The following is a 25,382-nucleotide window of genomic DNA, read 5'->3' as shown; positions in this document are numbered from 1 at the left end:
GAGAGAGAGAGAGATAGAGAGAGAGAGAGAGGAGAGAGAGAGGAGAGAGAGAGAGGAGAAGGAGAGAGAGAGAGAGAGAGAGAGAGGAGAGAGAGAGAGAGAGAGAGAGAGAGAGAGGAGAGAGAGAGAGAGAGAGAGAGAGAGAGAGAGAGAGAGAGAGAGAGAGAGAGAGAGAGAGAGAGAGTGGAGAGGGCCGATCACATAAGGACTTTTAGAAAGGGTCGATCCGATTTCCTAGACAATTCTATGGGAAAAGGCCTGGGCAGAACTGGCCGTTGTTCCTTGGTCATTACAGCTTCGGGGGATAAGACACTTAATCCATTGGCGAGAAAATACCCGCATTTCCTTAAAGTCTTCAATACACGTTTGGCTAAGCAGCATTACCATAGACCAACTGTCAGCTTAACATCACTGCTTTATTTCGCCTCGAAATTTCTACCGCTCCTATTTTTGCTTCGAGATATATTGTTCTGTACTTTTGTTTTACATTTGATTCTCTATCTAATTGTTATTATCCTTTACCCCCTCTGCGACACTCATTTTTTCCGGTCTGGGATTCATAAAGTATCCTTTAAACTATATTTTTATACGACAAAATCGAATTATTGTTATTATTATCGTTGAAGGGTTTATGCGGCCTCAAGCAAAGACTCAATTCTTACACCGAGTTTGGCACGATTTCAAAGCACGCCCTTTCATAACCAACAACCCAACCATCGATCCTGCAGCATCTCACATGCTATCATCTAAAACTGCAGACCGTAGAAATTAGTTTCTGTATTTCTTCTCTCATCTCAAACTGCCTCTTGAAATTCATTCTTCCCCAAGGACAAATTATTGTGAAATCGAACACTAGGTCATGGAGGAGGTGGAAGAAGAGGTGGTGGTGGATAAGGAGGAGGAGGAGGAGGTGGTGGTTGAGGGGGAGGAAGAAGACGAGGTGGTGGAGGAGGAAGAGGGATTGTAGTGGAATGGGGGAGGAAGAGGAGGAGAAGGAGGTGGAGGAGGGGGAGGAGGTTGAGGAGGGGGAGGAGGTTGAGGAGGTGGTTGATGGTGTCTCGAAAAATGTCAGACTATTTTGGGACCTATTCAAGTAAAGCTGGATAGGGTGCTCTCTTATTCAGAGTTGCCAGCACATAACATGTGTTGAGACACTGGGGAGTTTGTAGCCCTATTTACTCTGAATATCTCAAACACACATCAAACCACTGGGTCTCTTCACGCATTCATTAAACTAGCATAGATGCATATCTCCTACATCCTCTAATTTGGTGTGAGTGGAAATGGATGAATGGCTTGTTAAATGAGCAATGAATAAGTAAAACGAGTTCTGAAAACCTTCTGCAGTTTTTTGTTCAGCAGTCATTAGTCGTTTCATATCCCCCCTTGTCCCTGAAGTCAATTAATGACAAGCCTCTGAGACTCAGTACTCAAACCAAAACATTACCATACTGCTCGCTCTGATTCACAGGAAAGAAAAGCAACATAAGCGATCAGAAAGGGCAGAAAATGCCAGAAATAAGTGAAATAGAACCTGAATCCCATTCTAAATGACAGATCGGCCAGATTGTACACGTTTTCCGACAGATTGCCTGCCCGCAGATATGACCCTTAGAGAGGAAAATGCCGGTTCCTGAAATGGTCAGTCAAGCTTTTTATTTCTTGCTTTAGGTGAAATCATCAACGGACCACATCTGGTCTGTTCAGGTTTCAGAGAATAGCGACGCCATTTTGCTTTTCTGATGACCTTTTTCTTTGCTGTTTATTAATGGGGCGAGGTACAGCTACCCAGCTGTTACAAAGGATGTTGCAATGGCTGTGTTTCATTCTGCTGAGCATTTCTGTTATTTTATTCCGTTCAATCCGTTTGAGTGGGAACAGGGTTAAAGCGGACCACTAAATGGCATCATGACATCGTCATCAACGACATGTGATTAATAGTGGACATCAATTACAGTTATTTTGATTAGGAATTTCATTTTAGCTTTCCATTCACGGACCCTTCTGCCCCCGCCTTATCAACCAATCTGTGACCTTATGTAGGGGTCCACACCACCCAGACTCAAGCTGACGGCCAACTGCCTTTATCCAACCATTCCGTAGCCTCTCGCCTGACCCGCACAGAGTTTGTTCCCGAACTCGTCCGAGTCTCCCCAAACGTTTCAAATGGCAAACGGTTGTGCCAGTGTGTTCCACGCTTTAGACCTTCTCCTGTTGGGCGTTTGGTCTCATTATATGACGCTGACTAATTCAATGCTGATTATCAAATCATGAGGTTGTCGTGTGTGTGTGTTCTATATTTTTGCTCTGCGGTCACCGGTTCTGCCTGGTGAAGGGCCGGTTAGGGAAGGCCATCAACTATCTACAGATACAGAAAAAAGATGACAGAATATCTGATGAATGTGTCCGTTAAGTTGACAGCTTGCTGTAAGAGTTTACTATATTCACCTGCTCCAGTGTGAACCGGATGTACTCGCCGCTGCAGGTCTTTTATTTATTTGCCTGCTGCGATGGAGTTGATCGCTGTGGACTCTGCTCCAGCACCTCTAGAGCACGGCTCGTGGCATTATTGATCTGTTTTCTCTCCCGTGACTTGAAATGGCATGCAAGAAGCGGTAGCATTGTTTCACTAGCCGTTTCAATGGTTTAATCATATATGGCTAGGATGTTATCATTTCTGATATTCAGATATTAAAGAATATCCTCAATTTTTCAAAAGAACAAACCTCTTTACCGTCATACACTATCTCTAGAGCTCAAATGGTTCTGCTTAAAATGCAAAGAAAATGCTACAAAATTACAAAATGATACAAAATGCACTGGTGTGAAGTTCTCAAACATTGCTATTACTGTCACATTTCTAAATTACGGAGCTGCATCTCTAGAGCTAACTGCTCTCTAACAGCTGTAGAGAGAGAGGGAGGGAGGTGGACAAAGAGAGGGAGGGAGAGCGAACAATGAAAGAGGGAGGATGAGAGGGTGAGGTGGAGAGGCAGGCAAAGGGTTAGAAAAAGAAAAGATGACGAAAGTAAGAGGGTAAGAGAGAGATAGTGCGGGGGCTTGGTACGGGAGAGAGGGAGACAGAGAGAGAAACAGATTTCTGCCACATACAGTATTGTTCCTTCTGCACCTCATAATTTACCGGAGCCCCCTTCATTGTCTCCATGAAGCCATGAGAGATAGGTCAGCGGCCATCCCTCCATGAAGACAAGAAACACAACAAAGCCTTTTTTATTATCCAATATTGTCTCAACTGTGTGGTTTTTATCTTTCCTTATCTTAATTTTCCTTTGTGTCACTCTCTCTCTGGCCAAGTTTATTCAAGATACATATTGGGATTCAACCCCCATTTTTGATTAGTTGTTTTTTTTTTGTTGTTTTTTTAATAAAACTCCTCTGTTGTGTTCCCAATCGTACCAGCCAGATGTGGGGAAAGTTTATCTCCTTTCTCTCTGTCTCACTCTTTATATGTAGGATAAGCAGACGATAACAGAAGGAGTCCTCTTCCACTAACCCATTAAGAACCCATATCATTATGCCCAAAATAATCAAGTGTCTTGGCTGAGCCGGTTTTGACTATGGCCACTGGAGTTTCAAGGATCGCAAAAACACAAACACACACACACACCAAATAGTCTTGGCAGATGTAACACTACATTTAAACATTACATTTAAAATATGCATATCAATGTTTAATGGGTGGCTGAGATCCAGGCCATAGTATATTCATTTTATATTAGTTTATTCAGCAATCCAATGAATTCTCCACCTCATAATATCAGAGATTAGAGAGCACTACCCACTACGTTGTTCAGATTACAGCAATCCAATGAATCTGTGTCCACACATTTATTACACTCCATTTGACACCTGAAATCATTGCTATCCGAGTTGGCTTCGCACCTACGAGAAGCGCTTATGATTCAATTGATATTTGCGGTATAATTCACAGACGATGGATCCAGGCAGATCGTAAAGCTTCCAGTGTGAGCGTTACGTAGCCTCCATCACATGCCCCGCTATCACCTGCCCCAGCACAGTGGCATACGAAGCAGCCATGATGTTCAGCTACCGTGTACAGACCACAGTAGGGGACAGACACGCCTACACCATTACATCCAGGATCCTGGAGGTGGCGTTAAGGGAGAAGATCTACCTCGCCGGCAATGGACCCTCCTGAACCGCCTTCGCACAGGGGTTGGCTGCTTCAAAGCGTCCATGAAGAAGTGGGGCCTAACAGACAGTGCAGCGTGTGAGTGCGGGGAGCCTGAGCAGACTGCCGACCACATCATCACCACCTGTCCCCGGCATAGACCACCCTCAGAGGAGGGCCTCTTCCAAGTGGGACCTGAGACGAGGGAGTGGCTACACGACACGAAGTTGGACATATGAAGACGATACACGAAAGAAGTAGGGGCCATCGACTTATTATTCATGATAAATAGTTTTAACCGGTAACCCACATTGACTTGGTTAGGATCAATTGCGATGGGTATTGCTTAAATCCACATCACACTAACAGCCAATAGAAAACTACCACTCTGGAATATAGTTTTAAGCCGGAAGGGGCAGCCTTATTGTATTCTACAGGGAATTCCTCCCCGTTTAAAGCTTTCTACATTTCGGCAAAGAAAACAGACAAAAAACACTCTGTTAGACCAAAATTGACCAAACATGTTATTTGGGGGTTTACTTTCCCTTTTGGGATCTGAAAGTGGAATATATCTAAGGTTGAGCTGGGAATGTGGTCAATACAGTCTGGCTAGAACCTGATTGGGTGTTGGGTCATGCGGCTGATAACTAGCTTAGAGGGTGTTGAGCAGATGTGTTCGCCATTGATTGTTGAAACCTGATGCCAATCTGCACAAGGATGAGAATGCCGACTGCAGATAGCTGGAAGCCAATTAGGGACGTTTGTTGTTCCTGTTTGGGAACCTCGGCTCAATGTAAATTCCCAAAGAATTGGATGATAACATTTAATGAAAATTGGAGAATAAATAAGTTGTGAATAAGAAAGTAATTCAGTGTTTGCTATCTACCCCCTACCCGTTCTACATAACACTGATGAAGCCCGATTTTGATATTGACCATCCGATAAGAGCTTTAAGATAACGCCAGAGCATGTCAGAGAAGGGGAGAGGAGGGGATCTCCGCTACATGGCAGAATTTTTAAAGAGGACGGACGGCAGGTTTGCTAGTCTTGTTCTGTGTTTACAAAATTCGGCATCCTTCCGATCTCTGTGTGCCTGAAATGATATTCATGCTACTGGCATTGCAGGTCGCATGCTCTAGTTTAATGACCAGGGAGGAACATATACAGAGAGAGAATGGGCGTTTGAGGTTGATAAACGATTGACCAGTTGAATATGTGTTTAGATCATATTTAATTGTGTTAATGATATGGGAATGACAACACACGTACTGTGTTTCTGACATGAAGCAGATTACCCTGATACTGTCTCTCTAAGAAGAGAGAAATTATGACCATTCTGTTGACCACATTGTGTTATAAAATGTGGAGAAGTGAGGAATGAAACCATCTCATCACTGGGGGACACCGGGGGATGATAAGAGGGCCGTGCGGTACAAGAGCCAGGTTTGAAAGGATCCCTTGGGATCTTTTGTGACCACAGGGATTACAGACCCCGGTTCAATGGCTCATCCAAAAGAGGGATGGGATGCTGATAAACACTACAAAGCAAAAAGACTGTAAGGCGTGCAATGTGCACAGCTGTCTGAAGTCGATTATCTTAATAAGTATCAGCCTCTGCGTGTTCACTGCGGTTGGTAAGGGCGACAAATGCTTGGAAACACTGCACGTTTGACAGTTGAAACTGCTGTGAATGGGTTATCCACCGCTGGGTAATTCACTCTGATAAACATTCCCTTTATCAAAAATACACACATTTATGGACAAATATGGCACTCAAATAAGCAAGGTGAAAAATGTATCAATGTGAAGACTATACATCTCAGAGGCATTCTGATTTCCTGTTATTGGGTGTCTCCCTGATTTCTTCCACTTCCTGTAATCCTCAGAGGGAGGAAAGCGAGATGGGTCTCAGTTTTTCGAGAAAGCAGCTGTCAGTCTTCTGACAAACACAAGGAACACAGCGATACAACCATTTACTGAATGACAGGCGGCCCCAACCCTGGACAGGGGGAGACAAACGAGCCAGACCTGTATTGTAGAATCCATTAAGGGACCAACATGGAGACTGCCTTGACTTCCTGATGGATTAATGCCCCCTTGGGTTACCCAGGAGATGTGACTAAACAATCACCGGGGTTTCGTAATGACAATAAAGCCCACTTAAAAGATTGAACTACATATTCATGAAGTCATATTGGTTATGTAAGGACAAGATAATACATTTAAAGAATTTAACTTATATGCATTTACGAATGAAGTTATTTAGCTGATAACAATCAAAGCATACTATTTAAATGCTGCTTGAGCTAAATAAACAACCGCAAAGAGTATCCATAATGAAAAATGCAGTCAAAAGGAAAGAGGCCATTAACAATGTTTGTTAAACCTAAAACCTGAATTCATAGAAAACCCATTCAAATGAGATTTGTTCTCCGGAAAGCTTAAACGATATTTAAATAATTCATAACCCTGTCAAATCAAATAAGATGAAGTACCTCGAACAGAAAGCACATTTTATTAAAGCAAGTTGTACCAGACAAAATTGGCAGAGGCCACTGCCAACAATTCAATTGGTCGAAGCCGCTGAAGACGTCAAATACATTTTTTTTTCATCCCTTCAAGGATGTACTCCTTGGTTAACTCGGTTACTTTTTTGCAGTATATAATAATGCTAATGCTATTAAGACATGTAATGCTATAATAGCAAGTTTGCCGTTGAGGGGGTTCTGCCAAATATCACCCACACCCACCTGTGAGCGATTGATCTGATTAATCTAAATAACCATCCAGGCTTGGCCATGCGTCCTCATTGGTAACCCGTAGGATCTATACAGTATGCTACACAAAGCTGAAGTTAGTAAAACAACATCAATGTTTGGAACGTACCTCAATAGGTTACCAAGAAACCATCTCCTTGGGCTCTGATGACTTTTGACTGCAAAGCAAAATTACCATATTGGCCTAGCCATTTTTCAGTCCAATACTTCATGACTTATGCAGAACATGATGTTACGAAATTAAAGTGGTTATGTATCTTTACTGTGGTAGAGTTATTGTTAAATTACATTCAAGTTTGTTTTGGTTGTGTTTGATACATTCTGAGCTGAAGTGACCTTACTAAAGTGCCAGACAAACTGCCACTTTTGTTTCTGATAGTTATTAGATGATAAATGTTATTTGGGTGATAGCGTGGGTGGGTTATTAAGCATGTTGCTGTCGCCTGGGGCATAAACGCAACTGGGGATCTCATTTCAGTCTGCTTTCTGCTCTAATATGAAGATAATATAAGTGCCTGTTGTATTGGAGCTGTAAATCGTCTACCAACCCATTTCTTCCTACCGATGTTAACAGTTAGCATTTGAAGAACAATCTTAAACCCTGCATTAGGCTATTGTATTTAGTAGCTACATGAAGCTTGGTTGACACGGCCCTGCATCCCATACTTTCCAAAAATAACAATGACGAAAACAGGGGCTCAATAATGAGACATTTTGCACACAGACACATGCATGGATGTACAAATGCACACGCATGCACAAAAAATACACACACACACATAGACACACACGCACACGCACACGTACACACACTCACACTCACACTCACACTCACACTCACACTCACACGCACACACAATCACAGACCGATACATAAATACATGCATATAGGACATACATACAAACATACATACATTAGCATACATACACGACGGCACATGTCCTATAGACATGTGGTTGATAGACATTTCATGTCCTACGACAGAAATGTGAGCGGTCATTTGATTGCTCTTTATCTGTAAAAACCTTTTGATGATGATGAAAGTGATGACGGTACTGAGTGTGATGGTATTGATGATGATAATGTCAGTGAAGATGGACCGACGCACGTCTTTTTCTTTCGCTATGATGGATGACGAAAGAGCAGAACGTAGCGGGTCTTGGTGGGAATTGCTTCTAGGGGGAGGGGTGATCGCGGTGGGTAAATTCAGTCCGCTCTGCCCACCTCCTCAGCCCCCTTTCCGTCCGTCGAGGCCGTTGAGAGCATCTCGTGCGAACACGCACCTTGCCTTTTCAACACGCTCTCGACTCCGAGAGAAAGATGGAGAACTGGCACTTTTTCAAAGCCAATCTTCAAGAAATCACTGATTTTGTTGATTTATGACATAAACTTGACTCATATTTCGACATAGGGAATATTTATACATAAGGTAAGATATTAACTTTAAATATATATATTTACTCTCTTGACAATTATTAGGATAAATCTTAATCCTTTTCGTCAAATAGGCTACCGGATATGATATTGCCTATATTGCATAGGTCCTAATGGATTTGGTATCTTGAGCTAAAAAAAAACTAAATACTGTCTCCTCAGTGAATGCGCATTTTTGTATTAGCCTAGTACAACATTTCTTCTATTTTTCTATTCCAGCGTGAGGTTAGAGCGTTTAAAATGAATCCCATCAATCTTCTTCTGAACTCACAGATCAAAGGCTACTGAAGACTGACAATACACAAGCCGATACTACTGATAAGCCTATCAGAGCATTGATTTTTTATTTTGTATTACAAATAGTAATGACATCTATTACTATTATTAATTCATGGAAGAAGCGAATACTGTTCTGATTTGTATTCTTGCTGTAACATTACAATACATAAAACGTGTGCATTTCCATCCGTCACTTTAACGCTCACAGCTTTTAAAATGTTCATTAGGCTACAACATTTAGGCTCAGGCTGGTGAAAAAGATTTTTTTCGAAATAGTCCCTAAAATTGTGAAAGCTAGAGACTGGCTGTAATAGGGGGAGGGGATGGGTAGATGGCAAATCGAGGGGAACGTTAAAAAAACACGTTTCTGCCCTCTTGTGGTTCAGATTATACTGTGGGGTTATGGTCAACTGCGAAGACGTCAACTATTTACTGGAGGCTTACACAATACGCCTTTAGTGTCATTATATATATTATGACTGTATAGTCTCCTTTAGAATAATAACACACAAAAAAATTTCTTAATGGGATAAAGACACAATTGAGCCGCATGACTTAATGATACAAATGATCAAACTCTGTATACCATATAGATTTGTCATCATATCAATGTATTTGAGAATTTTATTTGAGAATACAGTTGACAAACAACATAGTGTAGCTCCTTAAATCCTCTAAGTAGACGCCGTCCCTTTATATGACTGTGTGTTATGCAATGGCATCTCCCCATCACAGTGCATCAGCCTCTCTGTGTTCACAGCCTGGCTTACTTGAAATCATGCTAGAGATATAAATAGCTGTACTCACACAACACCGGGAGTAATATGGACGGGCATCCTAAAAGGACGGTGCCAATGTATGTGCGTAGGGATTCTACGTGTGCACGTGCGCGTGTGTGAGTGTGTGTTTGTGCGTGCATGTGTAAAAAAAGAATGGCAAATTTGCGAAAAAAAACAGAAAGAATAAAAACGCTGACATTCACATATCCATGGCAACGTGACAAACAGAAAGGCCTCCTCTGTGGTTTCCCAGATCCTCCCTCCCGCCGCTCCTCCAACATGGACGCCTCTCCCTCCAGCTCTCAGTACGGCTCCAAGAAGAGGGTGAAGATCCACCCCAACGCCGTGTCGGTCAAGTACGCCACCCACTTCCCCCAGCCCGGCGACGAGGGCTATGACGACGCCCCCTCCTTCGAGGACTTCGGCACCTTTGCGGAGGCCACGCCCCCGGCCAAGCGGCTGGCGGACGAGGCCAAAGGGGGCAGGACGTTGTTCGGCACCATGGAGACCCAGCCGCCCAAGCCGCCGGCGCCGCCCCGGGACAAGGGGGTCGGGGGCCAGCTGGCCAGCTTCGGCGAGGCCAACGTGCTGGCCTCCAGGGTGACCTGGCTGGCCCTGTTCGGCGCGGCCGCCGCCCACGGCTGTGTGGCGCTCATCACGCGGCTGGCGGCCGACCGCTCCAAGGTGCCCTCGCTGGAGCTGCTGTTCATCCGCTCCGTCATCCAGGTGCTGTCCATCCTGGTGGTGTTCTACCGCCGCGAGGCCCCCTTCGGCCCCAAGGGCTACCGGCTGCGGCTCTTCTGCTACGGCGTGTGCAACGTCATCTCCATCACGTGCGCCTACACCTCCTTCGCCATCGTGCCGCCCAGCAACGGCACCATCATGTGGCGGGCGTCCACCACCGTGTTCAGCGCCGTGCTGGCCTTCCTGCTGCTGGACGAGCGGCTGGGCTACACCGACGTGGTGACGGTGGTGGGCAGCGTGTTCGGCCTCTGCCTGGTCATGGTGCCCAACGTGGCCGACGAGGAGAAGTCCCGCCTGGGCTTCTGGAAGGAGGCCTTCGGCTACACAATGACAGTGACGGCGGGCCTGACGGCCGCGCTGTCCATGATCGTGTACCGCGCCATCAAGGAGCGCGTCAGCATGTGGACGGCGCTGTTCACCTTCGGCTGGACGGGCACGGTGTGGGGCGCGTCCACCATGTTTGTCATGCAGGAGCCCATCATTCCCCTGGACGGGGAGACGTGGGGCTACCTGATCGGCATCTGCACGTGCTCCACCGTGGCGTTCCTGGGCGTGTACTTCGCCCTCAACAAGTTCCACCCGGCCTTAGTGAGCACGGTGCAGCACCTGGAGATCGTGGTGGCCATGCTGCTGCAGCTGGCGGTGTTGCACATGGTGCCCTCGGTGTACGACGTGATCGGCGGCCTGGTCATCATGGCCAGCGTGTTCACGCTGACCGGGGTCAAGCTGTACCGGGTGAGCCGGGCCATACGGCAGGACTACCAGGAGATCCTCGACTCGCCCATCAAATGAGACCCGCTCCCCTGTTATTTATCATTTTTGTTTGTCAGTCCGATGTTTACAGTGTTGGTTCATGTGCACATTGTTTGAAGAATGTCTGGACCTTCATGCGTTGTTTTTTTTTGTATTGTGTTGGTGGAAGAGTGCCAATCATTGTGTAATGTCTTAAATAGTTACTTAATCAGTTAAATAAACTAAAGAGACGTGACGGTGATTTTATTATTTGGTTTGTTTTCCGATTGCCTTGCTTCAAAGGCAGTTTGTGGAACCCTGTGTGTGTTATTAGTGTGGTCTATTCTGTGTGGTTATGAGTGTCTCAAAATATCTTATTCGGATGCATCTTCTCCCCAATCTAATCTTCTTTCAGTTCCACCAGTTCCACACTATTCTCCTCTATGGTTAAACATAAAGGCCGTACTTTTTATCACAAAGGAGGACGACTACATGCTTACATACAATACACCCGTCTGTGGTTCGTCAATACATGAAGAGAATCAATTATATCTGTGTCACCAAAAATAACATGGAACCAAGACCGAAGGAGTCCATGGTTGCTTAGACTAGTTAATAAGGTGCCTTCACCCAGTGGTTAAGTGTTGGCTATTTTTATGTAGCCCACTCTGCATTTCAATGTCATTTGAATGTGTTTGGCTTCTTGATTTTGCACACAATAAATATCTGTGGTGAAATTCCATATTCATATATTAATAGACTACACTAGAACGACATAGCCTGTATGATTAATTCCCCCAGTACTATTATGCCAAACTGTACACTGCCCTTTGCTCTAATAGTGTGCTGTATAAAAAAACACACTGGAAAACCAGTGAGTTTGTCTGTGCGTGTCTCCTGTTTACTTTCGTGCAGCTGGTAGAAGCTCATGGCTAGAGGCGGTAGTGCATTTAAACACCTTTTCTACTGAGTAGACGCATGCCTGCATTCTCTCGTTAGAGGAAGGCAATTCCGTGGTTAAGACTGGGACGATTGGAGAAACGCCAACTGAGGGAATCAGTCTCTGCTTGGCCTCTCCAGCAAAGCAAAACTGCCAGAAAGAAAATGACATAATAACGACAGGGGTTGAATAGATTTTGTGGTTGGAAAGTACCACAGCATGAACGATTCCCTGAGATCCACTAGATGGCACTCACGAACCAGTTTGCACCAAAAGAAACCTTCGAATGATCAAATGGAGGTATTTGCTGTCATACTTACTGTACGCATTGACATTTTTTATTGAGATTATGAAATTTCTTGTGTAGTCATAGCCTACGAAAGAAATGTTGCAATCTTTTTCATGTAACGTTTGGGTCAGAGTTATTCAGAGGCACATCAATTATAAACGTTGTGGTAAGGTAAGTCATTATTCAGGCAAAAACTATTCATATCAGCTGTAAATCCTGCAATTATGAATAAAAGCATATTGTCATTCTCTTATAAGCTGTGGGATTGATTTACAGCAACCACAAACAGCTAAATCGTGGACTTCACATTTTAGATTAGTAGGCCTATTATTATTCCGTCATTATCTTTTTAATATTACAATAATTTTAAAGGCAAAGTATAATCCAGTGCACCCATGCCAGCGGCAGCCTCTCTTCATTATAGACAGGTTCATGCATTTAAACGAGTCAGTTTTTGTAGTTGAATGCCTCTTGAGAAGAGAGTGTGGGCCACATAGTGAGATGATGCAGGGTATACCCATCTGTTAGTGCAGGAAATAGATTGCATCCTGTAGTGATGTTCAACCTTCCAATTATCCTCGATATGTTGTTCGGCATCCAAGGGAGGGCCATCCTCTATGTGTGTGTGTGTGTGTGTGTGTGTGTGTGTGTGTGTGTGTGTGTGTGTGAGAGAGAGAGAGAGAGAGAGAGAGAGAGAGAGAGAGAGAGAGAGAGAGAGAGAGAGAGAGAGAGAGAGAGAGAGAGAGAGAGTGTGTGTGTATATGAGCGCGCCCGCACGCATACGTGTGCACGTGTAGCTATGTGTTGGCATGTGTGTACGCGTGCATATGAACGCACGTGCGCAAACAGGCTATCCATGAACAAAAAGTAAGCCGCCTGCGACAATGTCAATCGTTTTTCTATCAAATGAATGCGTGGCTCTTTTTTTGTAGGTAATTAGAATATAATTAGAATAGAATATGTTCAGAGAAAAAGGTTTAAGGAGTGACAGCGTCGCTGTCCAATACAAAGCGACCAAATCACAGAGCATCCAATAGATTTGGAGTGGGAGGAGCCGGACTCGGAGGGGCTTGTCTAGCAGCTAGCCGTCCTGGCTAACTCCCTACCCTATGTCATGCCTTGATATCGGAACGATATTTCTACAGGGATATCATTATCTGGACAAGCATCTGCAACTTGCAGACATATTGAAGGCTTTACAGACTGTATAATTTACCCGCATGTTAAAGTTCCCATTTACACAGTACGAGAGGGTGGCCACGACCTGCAATCAGGTAAGAGACGAGTATGGTACGAGTGTTTCTGCTGCTGCTACTAGTAACGTTACTGCTATCACATCTTAGCTCCAGTGCTAACCATTTTCGAGTTAGCTCCAGGCTAAGATCGATGCTATGCTCCATGTACTCGGCTAGCGGCAGCCAGGGCTGTGGGAGGACCATGCGTTCTAGCGTTATCCCGGTCGACTGCAACGCAATTTCCGGTTCCTTACTTCCTCTGGCCTGTGTGCGCCATTCGACAGCCCCCCAAGCGATTATAATAATAACATGGCTAGCAGAACAACAAACGATTACAGGTTAAATATATATGGAGGTTTTTTACGAATAATTGCACAAAGCAATAACCGACACATGTCGTGGAAACGTTATATGTATATCAGAAGCACCTCCCTCCCTCACGCCGCTAAACTCATGTCAAAAAGACCCGCCCTCGCTCCTGCCTATAACGCTCGTTGGCAGCATCCCACTCCAGGCGTTCGGTCGTGACATGGGGACGCCTGGGAACGGGGCTAGCGGCAGCCTAGATAGCCCAGCCACTCTTTCCATGCCAACATGGCCAACATACTATTAAAAGGCTGCTTACAACACACATAGTACTCTCCACTAGCGGTGGTGAATATCCCATAGAGCGGACTTGTATTCACCCCATACCCTCCGTGTCCGACTACTTGATGTGACTGTGTATACTATAGATATGTATTGACAACTTAACCTTACTTTTGTTTCTTGTCTGAAGTCAGTGAGATAAAATCAGTACACGACCTCTCAATATAATACAGGTTCCCTGTTTTATTCCCCTGCATAATATCCCGTAACCGTTATCACCTAGAAATGGGATCGTCAGTGCTGGTCATTTAAAAATGTAAGCATTTCCATCATTTCCATCACAATGTGATGGATATATCTATCCATATCCATGGATAGATAGATCCATGTATCCATTGATAGATATAACGATGGATATGGTGTCGACTTCAAATATATGATGTCTGTTTGTGTGGATGATTTTTACCAGCATTATATATATACAGGTGGGTGCATGTACATCTCATAGTGATTATAAAATACTTAATTGTTCTTCAAAATATCTCACGTGGATTTAGCTTTAATGTAATTGGAGAATTGCCTCGTTCATTCTCAACGACACTATGGTCATGTTTTGTCTGTCTGCTCACTGGCCTCGTAGCGGATCATCATGTAGTCATCCTATCTCTATGGAGGAGATTGTGGTCTCTACCAAAAGATGGGTACATTCGAAGATAACACTATTTAAAGGGCTGATTACATTTTTTAACGACAAGGTCCCTTTAGCAAGGGACGTTGTGGTATCCCATTTGTTAGAAACGAGGTAGGCCGAAGTGTTTTCCATCGTACAAAAAAATGGCATATGAAGTACATGCCAGTCTCATATGACTATGGTCTGACTAAGGTCTGACTATGACTACTATCTGACATGTTTAAACGTAAAATTGTTCTTGTTTTTTAACCCCCCCCCTTCATTATCATAAATTCAACATACAACTTCAATATGCATTCATTTACAAATTATATCTACATTTAGTAATGGAGTGGGACAAGATTTTTTTTGTCTATAATCTTTTCCTATGGTTAATGAAGATAATAGCTGTTGTTTAAGTAATGTGAGCTTTATACCTGTTTCTAGGTCCAAGATGGTTTATTTCTTTGATTACTTTCCATTATACCTACTAGACATTAAACGTCTTCTCATTCTATTGTGAAGTTGTCTGGAGTTAGAGGCAGCTGATTGGCAGTTGGTCTTAGCAATTGGCCTTCGCTTCCTCGGCCTAATGTAGAATAAAACGTCCTTGTCTCTTTTTAAATGGCTGGTTGTGGTTTACCAATAACAGTCCATTCTGCCCCCATCATTCTCAAGGAGGAGAAACTACAAACTGTGCAGATTCTTAGCTCAACCCTAACCCTAAAAATGGCTTAAAGAATCCTTCTGGTGAAATAACAAGTTCTGCATTCTAGCTTATTAAAGACTGCCTCTGCGAACACTGAATTGAGAAGTAGTAAAACCAAATGTCTGTAGTCATCTATTCTTTCTCTCCAGTTTGGTTTTGCTCATCATCATAGTTGTTACATAAGCTGGCTTTCATTTCCTTTTTTTCCTTCTTCTTTGATGTCATGGTTTCTTGTTGAAGTTTTTCCAGTGGCTGCCTAACACAGGTGTGTTTGATCAGTCAATATGACTCCAACCAGGGCCAACTATAGCAGAGGAAATTTAGGCCACGAGACTCAGCCATGCAATACACAAGTATTGTGATTTTGAAGGGATTGCTTTGGGCTTTCTTGTGCACAGTGATTGACCTATATTTTTAACATCAGTAATTGTTTCAATGTTATGACCGGTCCTAATGCAACCTGGGCTTCAGATGACGATGTGCAGACTATTTTGGTTGCGTGGGTGAACATACCTGGATGGGATATGTAGTGGTTGTGGGCGCTCTACTGTTGGTTCTGCTACACACGTGGAGCCTGTTCATTACTCATTTACTGTATTTCTGTAGATAAGCGTTTGTAAGTGTTTGTATTGGGAGCAGATTTTTCTGTGCCATCATCGCCAATGTAGAAATATTTGTTGTCTGGCAGTAGTGATATTGTGTCTGAATGCGGTAGTCCAGAAGAGACGCTCAGATTTCAAATTCGGGTTATGGAAATGCTTCCTCATTTGGGTGCAAAGTGGTTTGAATACTAACACTTGATTTCACAGTTTGATGTTAATCATGGTTTCGCCTGGCTGTAGTTTCTGTCATAAAACAGAAAAGAGGATGTAGTCCACACCGTATTTGTTCTATTTTTGAGCTATTCAAGTATATACAATGTCAATACAATGTTAAAAAAAGCAAGCTTGAGGAGGTGTGTGCCACAGTTGTGTTCAGCTGCGCTTTAAAGTCTGTTTGCCTGTCGGTCTGTCTGGCTCCCTTTCTTTAAATTATATACACATTCAATTTAATGATCTAGGCAACATATTAGATGGTTAAGAACAGTAAACATCGTCAACCTGTTATGGTTGCAGGTTAGTTTTATTTTCCTTGGTATCACACTGCTTCTTTTTATTTACCAATGGCGTGATAGGCTTATTCTGAATGTCAACAGTAACTTGATTGGCCCAACAAAACAAATGGCAACGGCCCATAAGTGAATGATTCTGGCATAAGAATCCCATCGCATCACTCTGTCATCTGATCAGAACGCCGCCCTCTCCCAACATCATCACGTGTGTGTGTGTGTGTGTGTGTGTGTGTGTGTGTGTGTGTGTGTGTGTGTGTGTGTGTGTGTGTGTGTGTGTGTGTGTGTGTGTGTGTGTGTGTGTGTGTGTGTGTGTGTGTGTGTGTGTGTGTGTGTGTGTGTGCGCGCACCAGAGTTGGGTCCCAAGTGGCTTGTTTAGTTTCTACTGTGGCAGCCTCACTCCAGGGGTCTGTATACCTGCCTGGAAGGCCGCACACACACTGTCTGGGATGACTGTCTCTTGCACACACACACGCACGCTCGCCGCGCGCCCACACAGTTGTGAAGCTTCATTTAAATATACTGATTTGTTAACCAGCAATATCTCTTCTTTATTCGGTGATCGTTGGCGTGGCTTAATGAAGGCCCCATGCTGGGTTTTATTGAAACGTATCTATATGTGGATAAAAAGAGCCTCAACCGGAGTCCCTTTTCGCCTTGTATTAGTGAATGGAAATCCCCTACAGCATCCAGCTCTGTTAACGTTTTAAATTGAGCTTTCATATAGTTTTGGCCTTGTTCCCAGACGTCTTGGATGTGGCTGGCCCTGGATCAGAATCCCAAACAAAGTCCTATTATCAGGGTGTGCTGGTGGTGATCGGGTTTCTGAGATCCAGGTGGAATCTGGGGAAAGTAGTCTGTTTACTGTCATGCGTCGGAGTTTGATGCATTATGACTGCAAATCCTGGTTTTCGGATATAAAGGGGATTTTCTCTTCACAAAATAATCAGACACTTGCTATTTCAGTGTCCCTAGAATGGGTCCCTCAGGAGAGATTGTAGCGGGAAGCTCTCAAACCCAGGAGAATGCATGGTCCCCAAAGGACTGATGTCCAGAGGGTCCCCAGGAGATGGCTCTGCCTTATGGGATGGATCCCAGAATTAATGTTTGCATATGGGTTTGAGGAGAGAGATTTGCCATTAATATGTAGTTTGCACGGCTGCAGTTAAATTATAATCACTTGAATGCTCTATTGTGAGACTTGGCTCTGACAGTTCAGTGTTTCCCACAGACCAAGGACCAATGTGTGGTGCGCGGGGGGGGGGGGGGGGGGGGGGGGGGTGGCAGCGCGCACGGCGGCACAGGCACAGCACGGCGACGCGGCCGTCAGTGAGTGTGCATGTAACTCCGCGTTTACATGCGGACACATCTGATTCGCATAGATGTGGAAGAACAGCTCAATCGGAATAGAAAAGTATCATATATATATACGCCTCAATCGGTTCGGAATACAATTCTATGCGGAATAGAATAGGTGGTGTAGTCCGCTATAAATACTTCCGATTAGTTTGGGGTTTAACTTGGAGCAGCTGCAGTAGTTCGCAATTGGTCCACTCCGTCTGTACTTTAATGCACACCGAACATTACCACTGTCAAGGAAATTGAATTTATTGCCTGATTCACGTCTTTGATATTATCACTCCGTAGTAGTTAAAGTAGCGGCGGTAACTTATCAACCCCAGCGTGTCCGGTTGCTAAGCGACGGGTGACATCGGTGGGTTCATGTGTTAGCGTATCGTGGCTCTCGCTACGTGTGTGTGTGTGTGTGTGTGTGTGTGTGAATGACAGGGAGAACGAGTGCTATGCAGAGATGAATGGACGGAACGATTTTTAGATTTCCAAATCGCGTTATTGAAAAAAAAGACAATCAATTCGTGGCGCTCAATGTTGATTCTGTGGCGCCGCGCCACACAATGGTCTATGTATGGGAAACACTGCAGTTATTAACCCGGAATTCGCATATCATGCACAAAGGGGAAGTACAGATGACGGATTAATGTAAAGTCACCTGACAGTCGGATACAGAGTCTTTTAAACAAGTTTGACAGGAGGTAAACAGCTTTCAAAGTCATCACTTTTTTTTTTGCTTTAAAAAATTACATATGGGTCGCTTGGCATTAAATAAATTGGATACACGCTGTTCTCACCTGAAGCAAAGTGTAGCCTAGCCTCTTTTCATGGAGTGGCCGATATTTCTCATGCACAGGACACAAAGTGAGCGTCAGTGTACGGACTATGCTGTCTGATAAAGCACTACACTCGGAAGTAATGTATTTGGTAAGACATTCAATCACAAGAAATCAACATTACAAATGTATCGATGGTCCCTTTGAATTCACTAAATACAGAGTGCTAAGCTATTCCAACAAAATGACTGAATTACATATTTGACCTGTAGATGGTGTAATTGGGTTTAGAGTTGTCTGTTATGAAGTAGGATGAATAAAATGTGTGCATGTTCATATCTGTAAGGAGCACTGATTACTTTTCAACTCACATTATTTGGGAGTGTGTTTTGGGAAATGGAAACATGGTTGAAGTCTACTTAAGTTTGGTCATAACTCATAAGCATGTAACTTGTGTTTGAACGACCTCAGACACACTGTGTGTTTGTGTGTGTGTGTTATTTTTGAGTGAGCTGTATTAGAAATAGCATTAATTATGAATACAAATATTATTCAAGGCTCCGTAGTTTCGGTTCTAATCATTGTATGGTTAATTGACGATACAAAGTATAAGAAAGGAGGTCCAAACACCCTGCTTTTCACAACTTTGAACTCGCCCAACTTAAGGGTGGCTGCTAGTCTACTTACTGAATATTTACTTTTCTACAAACTCATTTACAACATTTCAAATAAGGTGGTGTGGCAGCATTTGGTTGAAAAGGATGGCAAAAGTGTGGCATACGTTCGTTCATGTGGTGGTTTGCGATACTCCGTCGACTTTCACATTTAATGCCCGGCTCGGAGGATCAGACTTTGCACCATGGCTCGCATCTCATCCATTGGGATTTGGAACCCATTTTGAGGTGGAACGGCTCACAAAAGCGACTGTTGGGTTCATATCACGGTTTCGAGGTCACGGTTCTCTGTTCGATACGGTAGGTTAAGCAGGGGATGACACAAATGACAAAGATATTTAATATCTGGAACGGTGTAATCGGTTAAACACATGTGCTGTGTGGAGGCAGATGGTGGCCTTCGAATCCGCTCTTGGTCCGAGTGTGACAGTCGGTGGCCTTCGAATCCGCTCTTGGTCCGAGTGTGAGTGTTACAGCAGAGCTTCAATGTAAAGCGGGTCTCACACCAGACGAGCCAGAGCGCCGCGTCGGGCAGCGTGGCCTTTATGTCCTGTTGTGTGTTTAATATAATGAGTGGGAGAGGCACTGCGATGCGAGGCAGGTTGAGTTTTTCTACAGCCGTGCTGGAAGTTCTAGCAAGGCTGTATGGCAGTGGTGATGTTAGCCCCCCCCCCCCCACCCCCCCCCCCTAAGTTTCAATGACAACACACTGCTTTGAAAGTATGGGGGCACTCCAAATGACCATACAACTAAAATGCTTGTTTGTAACATCTGCAAAGTTGAACTTAAATTGCACCTCAGCAGTACCCCTAGTAGTCAAGAGCATGCCAAGAAATGCACTATTGTCGATGACGAAATGCCGGATAAGAAAGCAGCCTGTTATTATTATTGTTATTATTATTGGGCATAGATTTTTGATTTAGGAGGAGGAGCATGAATAGTTGGTTCTTGAGGAAAGAGTTGTCGAGGCACTGGCGATGGAAAAATAAAAGGACCACCTATGCGATAATTACATTTGCCAATTTATTCAAGGTAATTTCATCTTTTAAAATGTAATGTAAACAGATGGATGGTACGTGACAAAAGACAGGCCGATACTGCAAAGGCCCTACAACCATATTTATTAGGCTGCCCCTAAAATGAAAAGGAAGATGTTAGTCTTGAGCCCTGCCAGGACTGCGACTCCACATATGTCAAGACTGTGAAGTTTCTCTGGGTACCAACATTACCTGCATGCCACGGACCGTGACTAGTACGGAACAGTGCAGCTTTATGTACTTGAACCGATTCCTCGCTAGACCCAGTATATCCAATGCAGAACTAAACCGAGAGTTGAATCTTCAGTCGTGTTTTACTAGGGTTAGGGTTAGGGGGACCGCTGTCCGGTGCGGTGAGGCCCGTCAGACACTGTTAGACCCTAACCGAGTCAGACTCGGACCAAAAGTGGAACTGAAACCCCCTGACTTCCTCAAAACGGCACTTAAGTGATATTTATGCTCTCAGGTAGAGTAAAGTGCACTGTGACTGATTTATAAGTTAATGTAAAGATTGTGTAAACACATCACTCCTGTTCTCTTCACTCCACGGGCTCCCCATCAAACAGCGTATCAACTTCAAAATCCTCCTCCTGACTTTCAAAGCCCTCCACCACCTCGCCCCGCCCTACCTGTCTGACCTCCTCATCCCCCATCGCCCCTCCCAAACCCTCAGATCCTCCTTCACTCTGACTGTCCGACCAGCCAAACTTAAAACCTTCGGTGACAGAGCCCTCTCCAGAACAGCCCCCCGACTCTGGAACTCTCCCCAACCTGTCCCGCGACTCTCCCTCCCTTCCCATATTCAAATCCTGTTTAATAACCAACCTCTTTTCCCAAGACTATGACCTCCCCTACACATAACCCACCCTTATCCCTATCTTCCTTCACACTCCACCTTGCTTCTGTTCTCTGTTGTGCTGTCATCCGCTTGTCCCCCCTGATTGTCATCTCCCTCTTCGTGTTTTATGTAAGCGTCTTTGAGTCACTGAAAAGCGCTATAGAAAATGAATGAATTATTATTATTTTCTCTTTATTTAGCCCCCTTGGGACAATAGATTGGTTTATTTCCTTTGGTTGACAATGACTACACCCCTAGAACCGTCGTGTGTGTGTGTGTGTGTGTGTGTGTGTGTGTGTGTGTGTGTGTGTGTGTGTGTGTGTGTGTGTGTGTGTGTGTGTGTGTGTGTGTGTGTGTGTGTGTGTGTGTGTGTGTGTGTGTGTGTGTGTGTGTGTGCGCGTCAGCCATAGGTTAAGGCGCGCGTGCGTGCATGCGTGCGTCAGCCATAGGTTAAGGCCTTCATTGCAGCGGGGGTAGGAAGCGTCTCATCAGCGTGTGGTCATCAGGGGGTCGGCGCTGCCTCTCTGTTCCCACCCCCGGCCTGCTCCCCACGTCCCTGGCTTCCTGTCCCACAGCGCTGGCCTGCCCCTTCTCCCATGACCCCTCGCTGCTCCGCTGCAGTGCTGCCGCCTTCAGAGCATCTCGTAGAGTCCGGGGGAGGATGCACTGCCCCTGGGATCGTTTCTCCAGGGGTCCCCCCCACACCCACCCCGCGTCCCAACAGTGCCTCTCATTATCCACGAGGAGTGCCCTGTGACTTTCTTCAGGGTCCTGTCCTCCGTCCTGTGGACAAAGTGTGTGTGTGTGTGTGTGTGTGTGAGGGAGAGAGAGAGAGAGAGATGTGTGTGTGGGATGTGGAGGAAGTACAGCACTGCCCGAGGGGGCTGAGTGAGCACACAGAGCACATTCCAGAAGGCACCAGAGCCCTGTGATTTTTAGCAGGCTGTCACAGGGATTATGTTACTCTGTCTGGCCCTCTGCGCTCGCTCCGTTGCCGTCTGAGGGCTCTATGTCTCTCTGTCTGTCGCTTTCTCTCAGTCTGTCTGTCACTCCCTCAGTGTCTCTCTCTCTCTCTCTCTCTCTCTCTCTCTCTCTCTCTCTCTCTCATATTTATATATGATGAGCACGCTGGTGGTACAGTCTTCCGCCCCCCCTTGCACTTGGCTCTCAAGCAACAAGGATGGGGGACCCCCCTGGCTTGACCCTTGACTGTGTTTTTAGTGAAGCTTCAGTTTGAATGCTTAAAATGTGCCACCTCTGGACTTGGTGGATGGTTTATGGTGGAGGGGGCCTTTACCACACTTGGACTGTCCTGTGCTATGTAAATTGCAGATCCACATATTTGTATTTGTGGCCACCAGGGGGTCTGTTTCTCCCGAGCTCCACTGAACAGAAGAGGCCTTGTGGCAGCTGTTGCACACTCGCAGGATGTGGTGAAGCGTTATCTTCGTATTGTATGACTGTCTGTTACCCACGATAGCTTACACGCTGCACGGCTCATCTGCGGCGGCACGCTTCTGCACTCGCTGCAGCGCTGCTCCTCACTATCTCGACTCGCACTTTGTAGAAGAAAGGTTGGCATGAAGCGCTCAGATCGCTCCTCCTAAGCGCCAAACAAAGAGGCTGCTGGTGACAACAACGTGGCCGGGCGGGGTCGTTGGGTGCTGAGGAGGCCGTGTGGAGGAGGCTCTGGAGGGCACTGGGGGTGTCACTGCTGATGACCAGCCGGAGGACTGGTCGCCGGCCACAGAAGGCCGCCTGCAGATAAGGTGGAGCCGTCAGTCTGCAGTCTGACGTGGATGAGGCTTTCCTCTGACGAGTGTGCATAGTATTTAATTGATGTGCCGTTGAGGCGTTTTATTGGAGTCCTTTTGCGTGTTTGGCTGGCTATTGAATGTTCAGACAAACTGAAGTTTTGCATAATTTAATATCATCTCAGAATTTACATCTGTTAGGTTTTGAATTTAGATAGTTTTTCTTTTGTTACATTTAAAAAAAAGCTGTATCAATATTATAATGGAATAGGTGGTCGAAATCTCAGTGAGAACTTGTCTGACGGGGTTTTTGCAAAAAATTGCATGCAAAAATCTCTAATAGTTTCCACTACTCATATTCGGAAGTCAGGTTTAATCTGTTTTCATGTAGGGATCTTGACATACTGTAACAGCGCTCCACCACAGCTTGACTGATCACTGTTTCGGCCTGTTTTCTTTGCTGTTCAATTGTTTTGAGCTCTTAAGAAAGGAGAACTGCAGCTTGGCGGTTTTGCTTGGAAGCGCCGTCTCCTTGGCGGGTGTACACTGGGACTCAGACCGGGGTTCACGTCTTTCGTTCACCACATCAATGTGGAAAAAAATCATAATCACGATTATTTTGGTCAAGATTGAAATCACGATTATACAAACGATTATTTTTGAGTTGGAAAGCATGATGTATTTATTCAGCATGTCTCCCCAAAAACACTGTGTAACTGAGAACTTTGAATTTTCTTCTTAAAAAAATACACAAAATGGTCAAAAAGAAAATGTTAAAAACAAATTAATGTACAGAAATGTATCCAGCTGTGCTTTCGATAAAACATAAAAACAAAACAAAAACCCCCAGATTATATTAGTTTTGTGATCGTTTGATGCTGAAATCGAGAGCGAAATTCGATTAATCGCCCAGCCCTACCACATCGCATTGCTATTTCAGAGCAATATCTTGCAACGACGTCAACTGAGTTTTTCCTGGATTTTGGCATTGCTGTGTGAGGCGGGTTTAACAGAGGAGCTGGTGAGTTGTACTTCGATTGAGGATGAGGCTGCTTGACTTCCATCGCCTTGGTTAATGCACTGGACCAGCCTACTGCCTCGTCACATCCTGCGTAGTGACCAGGAGCATCTGCTGCATAGCTGCTGCGTCCCCCGCAGCCCTCTTACCAGTTCTAAATCATACTGGTGTTAATGGGCCTTTAGCACTCAGGACAGTCTCAGTCTTTCGACCATCCAATCTGCTCTGTCAGTAAGAGTAGTAGGAGTTCAATCGGCAAAGTGCACTTTTTTTTTTATAAAGTATTATCAATACATTAGAGGAACCAAGTAAATAAGTGCTCTGAGAAATGGACAAAGTGTCTGTAGAAAACTAGGATGCTGACTCTCCTTGGCTGACTGCTCTGGCCCGGCCCAGCCCAGGGAGGGAGGGATCCTTTTTGTGTTGGCCTGAGACACAGAACACTTGAAGAGGAAATACCCCCTCAGTTGTTGTTTCTTTCTTCATGCCACACACCCCATGATGCTTCTCTGTAGCATCTTTATTAATTTGATTAAAAAATTAAATCGGGGCAGGCAATAACATGCCATGGGCGAGAACCGCAGTATATCCACCCTAATATTACTGGGCTGTGAAACTTGGCTGACGCGTCCATTGCAAGAGAAAGTCATCCGAGAGACAGCATATTAAAAGTTGGCATGAGTGTTCAAATCATTCATGAGGTATAAACAATTGAGTCGCGATACATAAACGGGCCTCCTTTCTTTTCAAGCTGAAGTTGTAGATAAACCTGCAAGGCCCTATTAGATGTGACATCTATAGTCTCATTGGCTGGTTTTGTAGCATCATAATGCATCAGTTTCCAGAAGAACAAACATGTGTGTTGTGCGTGTGCTGTGTTCCTTCTGGCTCTATATGTATGTGGTCATTTGACCTGCTATCCCTGTGGGCTGAAACGGGTCCTCTTGTTTGCCAGAGATCAGGTCTCTGCTTCCAGCTCGGTCTGAAGTCCTTGTGCTTCTACCGCAATGAAAACCTCATCTCAGGAGTCCTGAATCCAGCAGTCCTTGGGGGGGGGGGGGGGGGGGGGGGATGATGCGGGGCCTGAGCTGGGGGTAGGCTGATGGGTGGACACGGAGCTCCATCCTCTCCCATGACCTCTGACCTTATCAAACAGCGCACTCCCCTCCTCTGGCCGACGTTGTGATAACGTTACTGTTCTACTGAACATGGACCTTTGCTTGTAGCCTGCTCCCTGTGATAACTAAGTAGATCATAAGACCCACTGTGTGTGAATGTCTCCTTTGTTAAACCATGAAGACGTGTTCAGCACAGCGCCGTCCTGCTGATAGCCCAGCTTTTGGATGGATCACAAGCACTTGAAGATGGTTCATTGGATTTCAGATTCGTCTTTATTTTTTTCAAAGCCCTAAACAAAGGCAGATCTTAATTTATTTGGCGAGCACTGGCGACAAGTTTGTTTTGAGCCTGTGTTGAATTGAAGAAGTTTCCTGTTTT

General features: G+C 44.8%; 2 protein-coding genes across 3 annotated transcripts in view; both read left to right on the top strand.

Moving 5' to 3' along the window:
- Nucleotides 1–7,894: 7,894 nt before the first annotated feature.
- slc35g2b (solute carrier family 35 member G2b) lies at nt 7,895–12,384 on the top strand. Its single transcript, XM_060045129.1, has 2 exons — nt 7,895–8,360; nt 9,677–12,384. The coding sequence occupies exon 2, from the start codon at nt 9,703–9,705 to the stop codon at nt 10,957–10,959; it is 1,257 nt and encodes a 418-aa protein (XP_059901112.1). The 5' UTR covers nt 7,895–8,360; nt 9,677–9,702; the 3' UTR covers nt 10,960–12,384.
- An 804-nt stretch (nt 12,385–13,188) lies between these two features.
- The window catches only part of nck1b (NCK adaptor protein 1b), a 32,062-nt gene continuing 19,868 nt past the window's right edge, over nt 13,189–25,382 (top strand). The window contains exon 1 of one of the 2 annotated variants that reach the window (XM_060045131.1): nt 13,189–13,402. The gene's annotated coding sequence lies outside the window, so the exon portion shown is untranslated. Of the gene's footprint in view, nt 13,403–22,284; nt 22,883–25,382 lie in introns of those variants that run through there. The other variant, XM_060045132.1, reaches the window with a different exon arrangement.

Source organism: Gadus macrocephalus, chromosome 23 (genome assembly GCF_031168955.1).
Source record: "Gadus macrocephalus chromosome 23, ASM3116895v1".
Classification (NCBI taxonomy): Eukaryota; Metazoa; Chordata; class Actinopteri; order Gadiformes; family Gadidae; genus Gadus; species Gadus macrocephalus.
The sequence above is the reverse complement of the archived record's forward strand: the minus strand, read 5'-3'. Positions and strand labels throughout refer to the sequence as shown.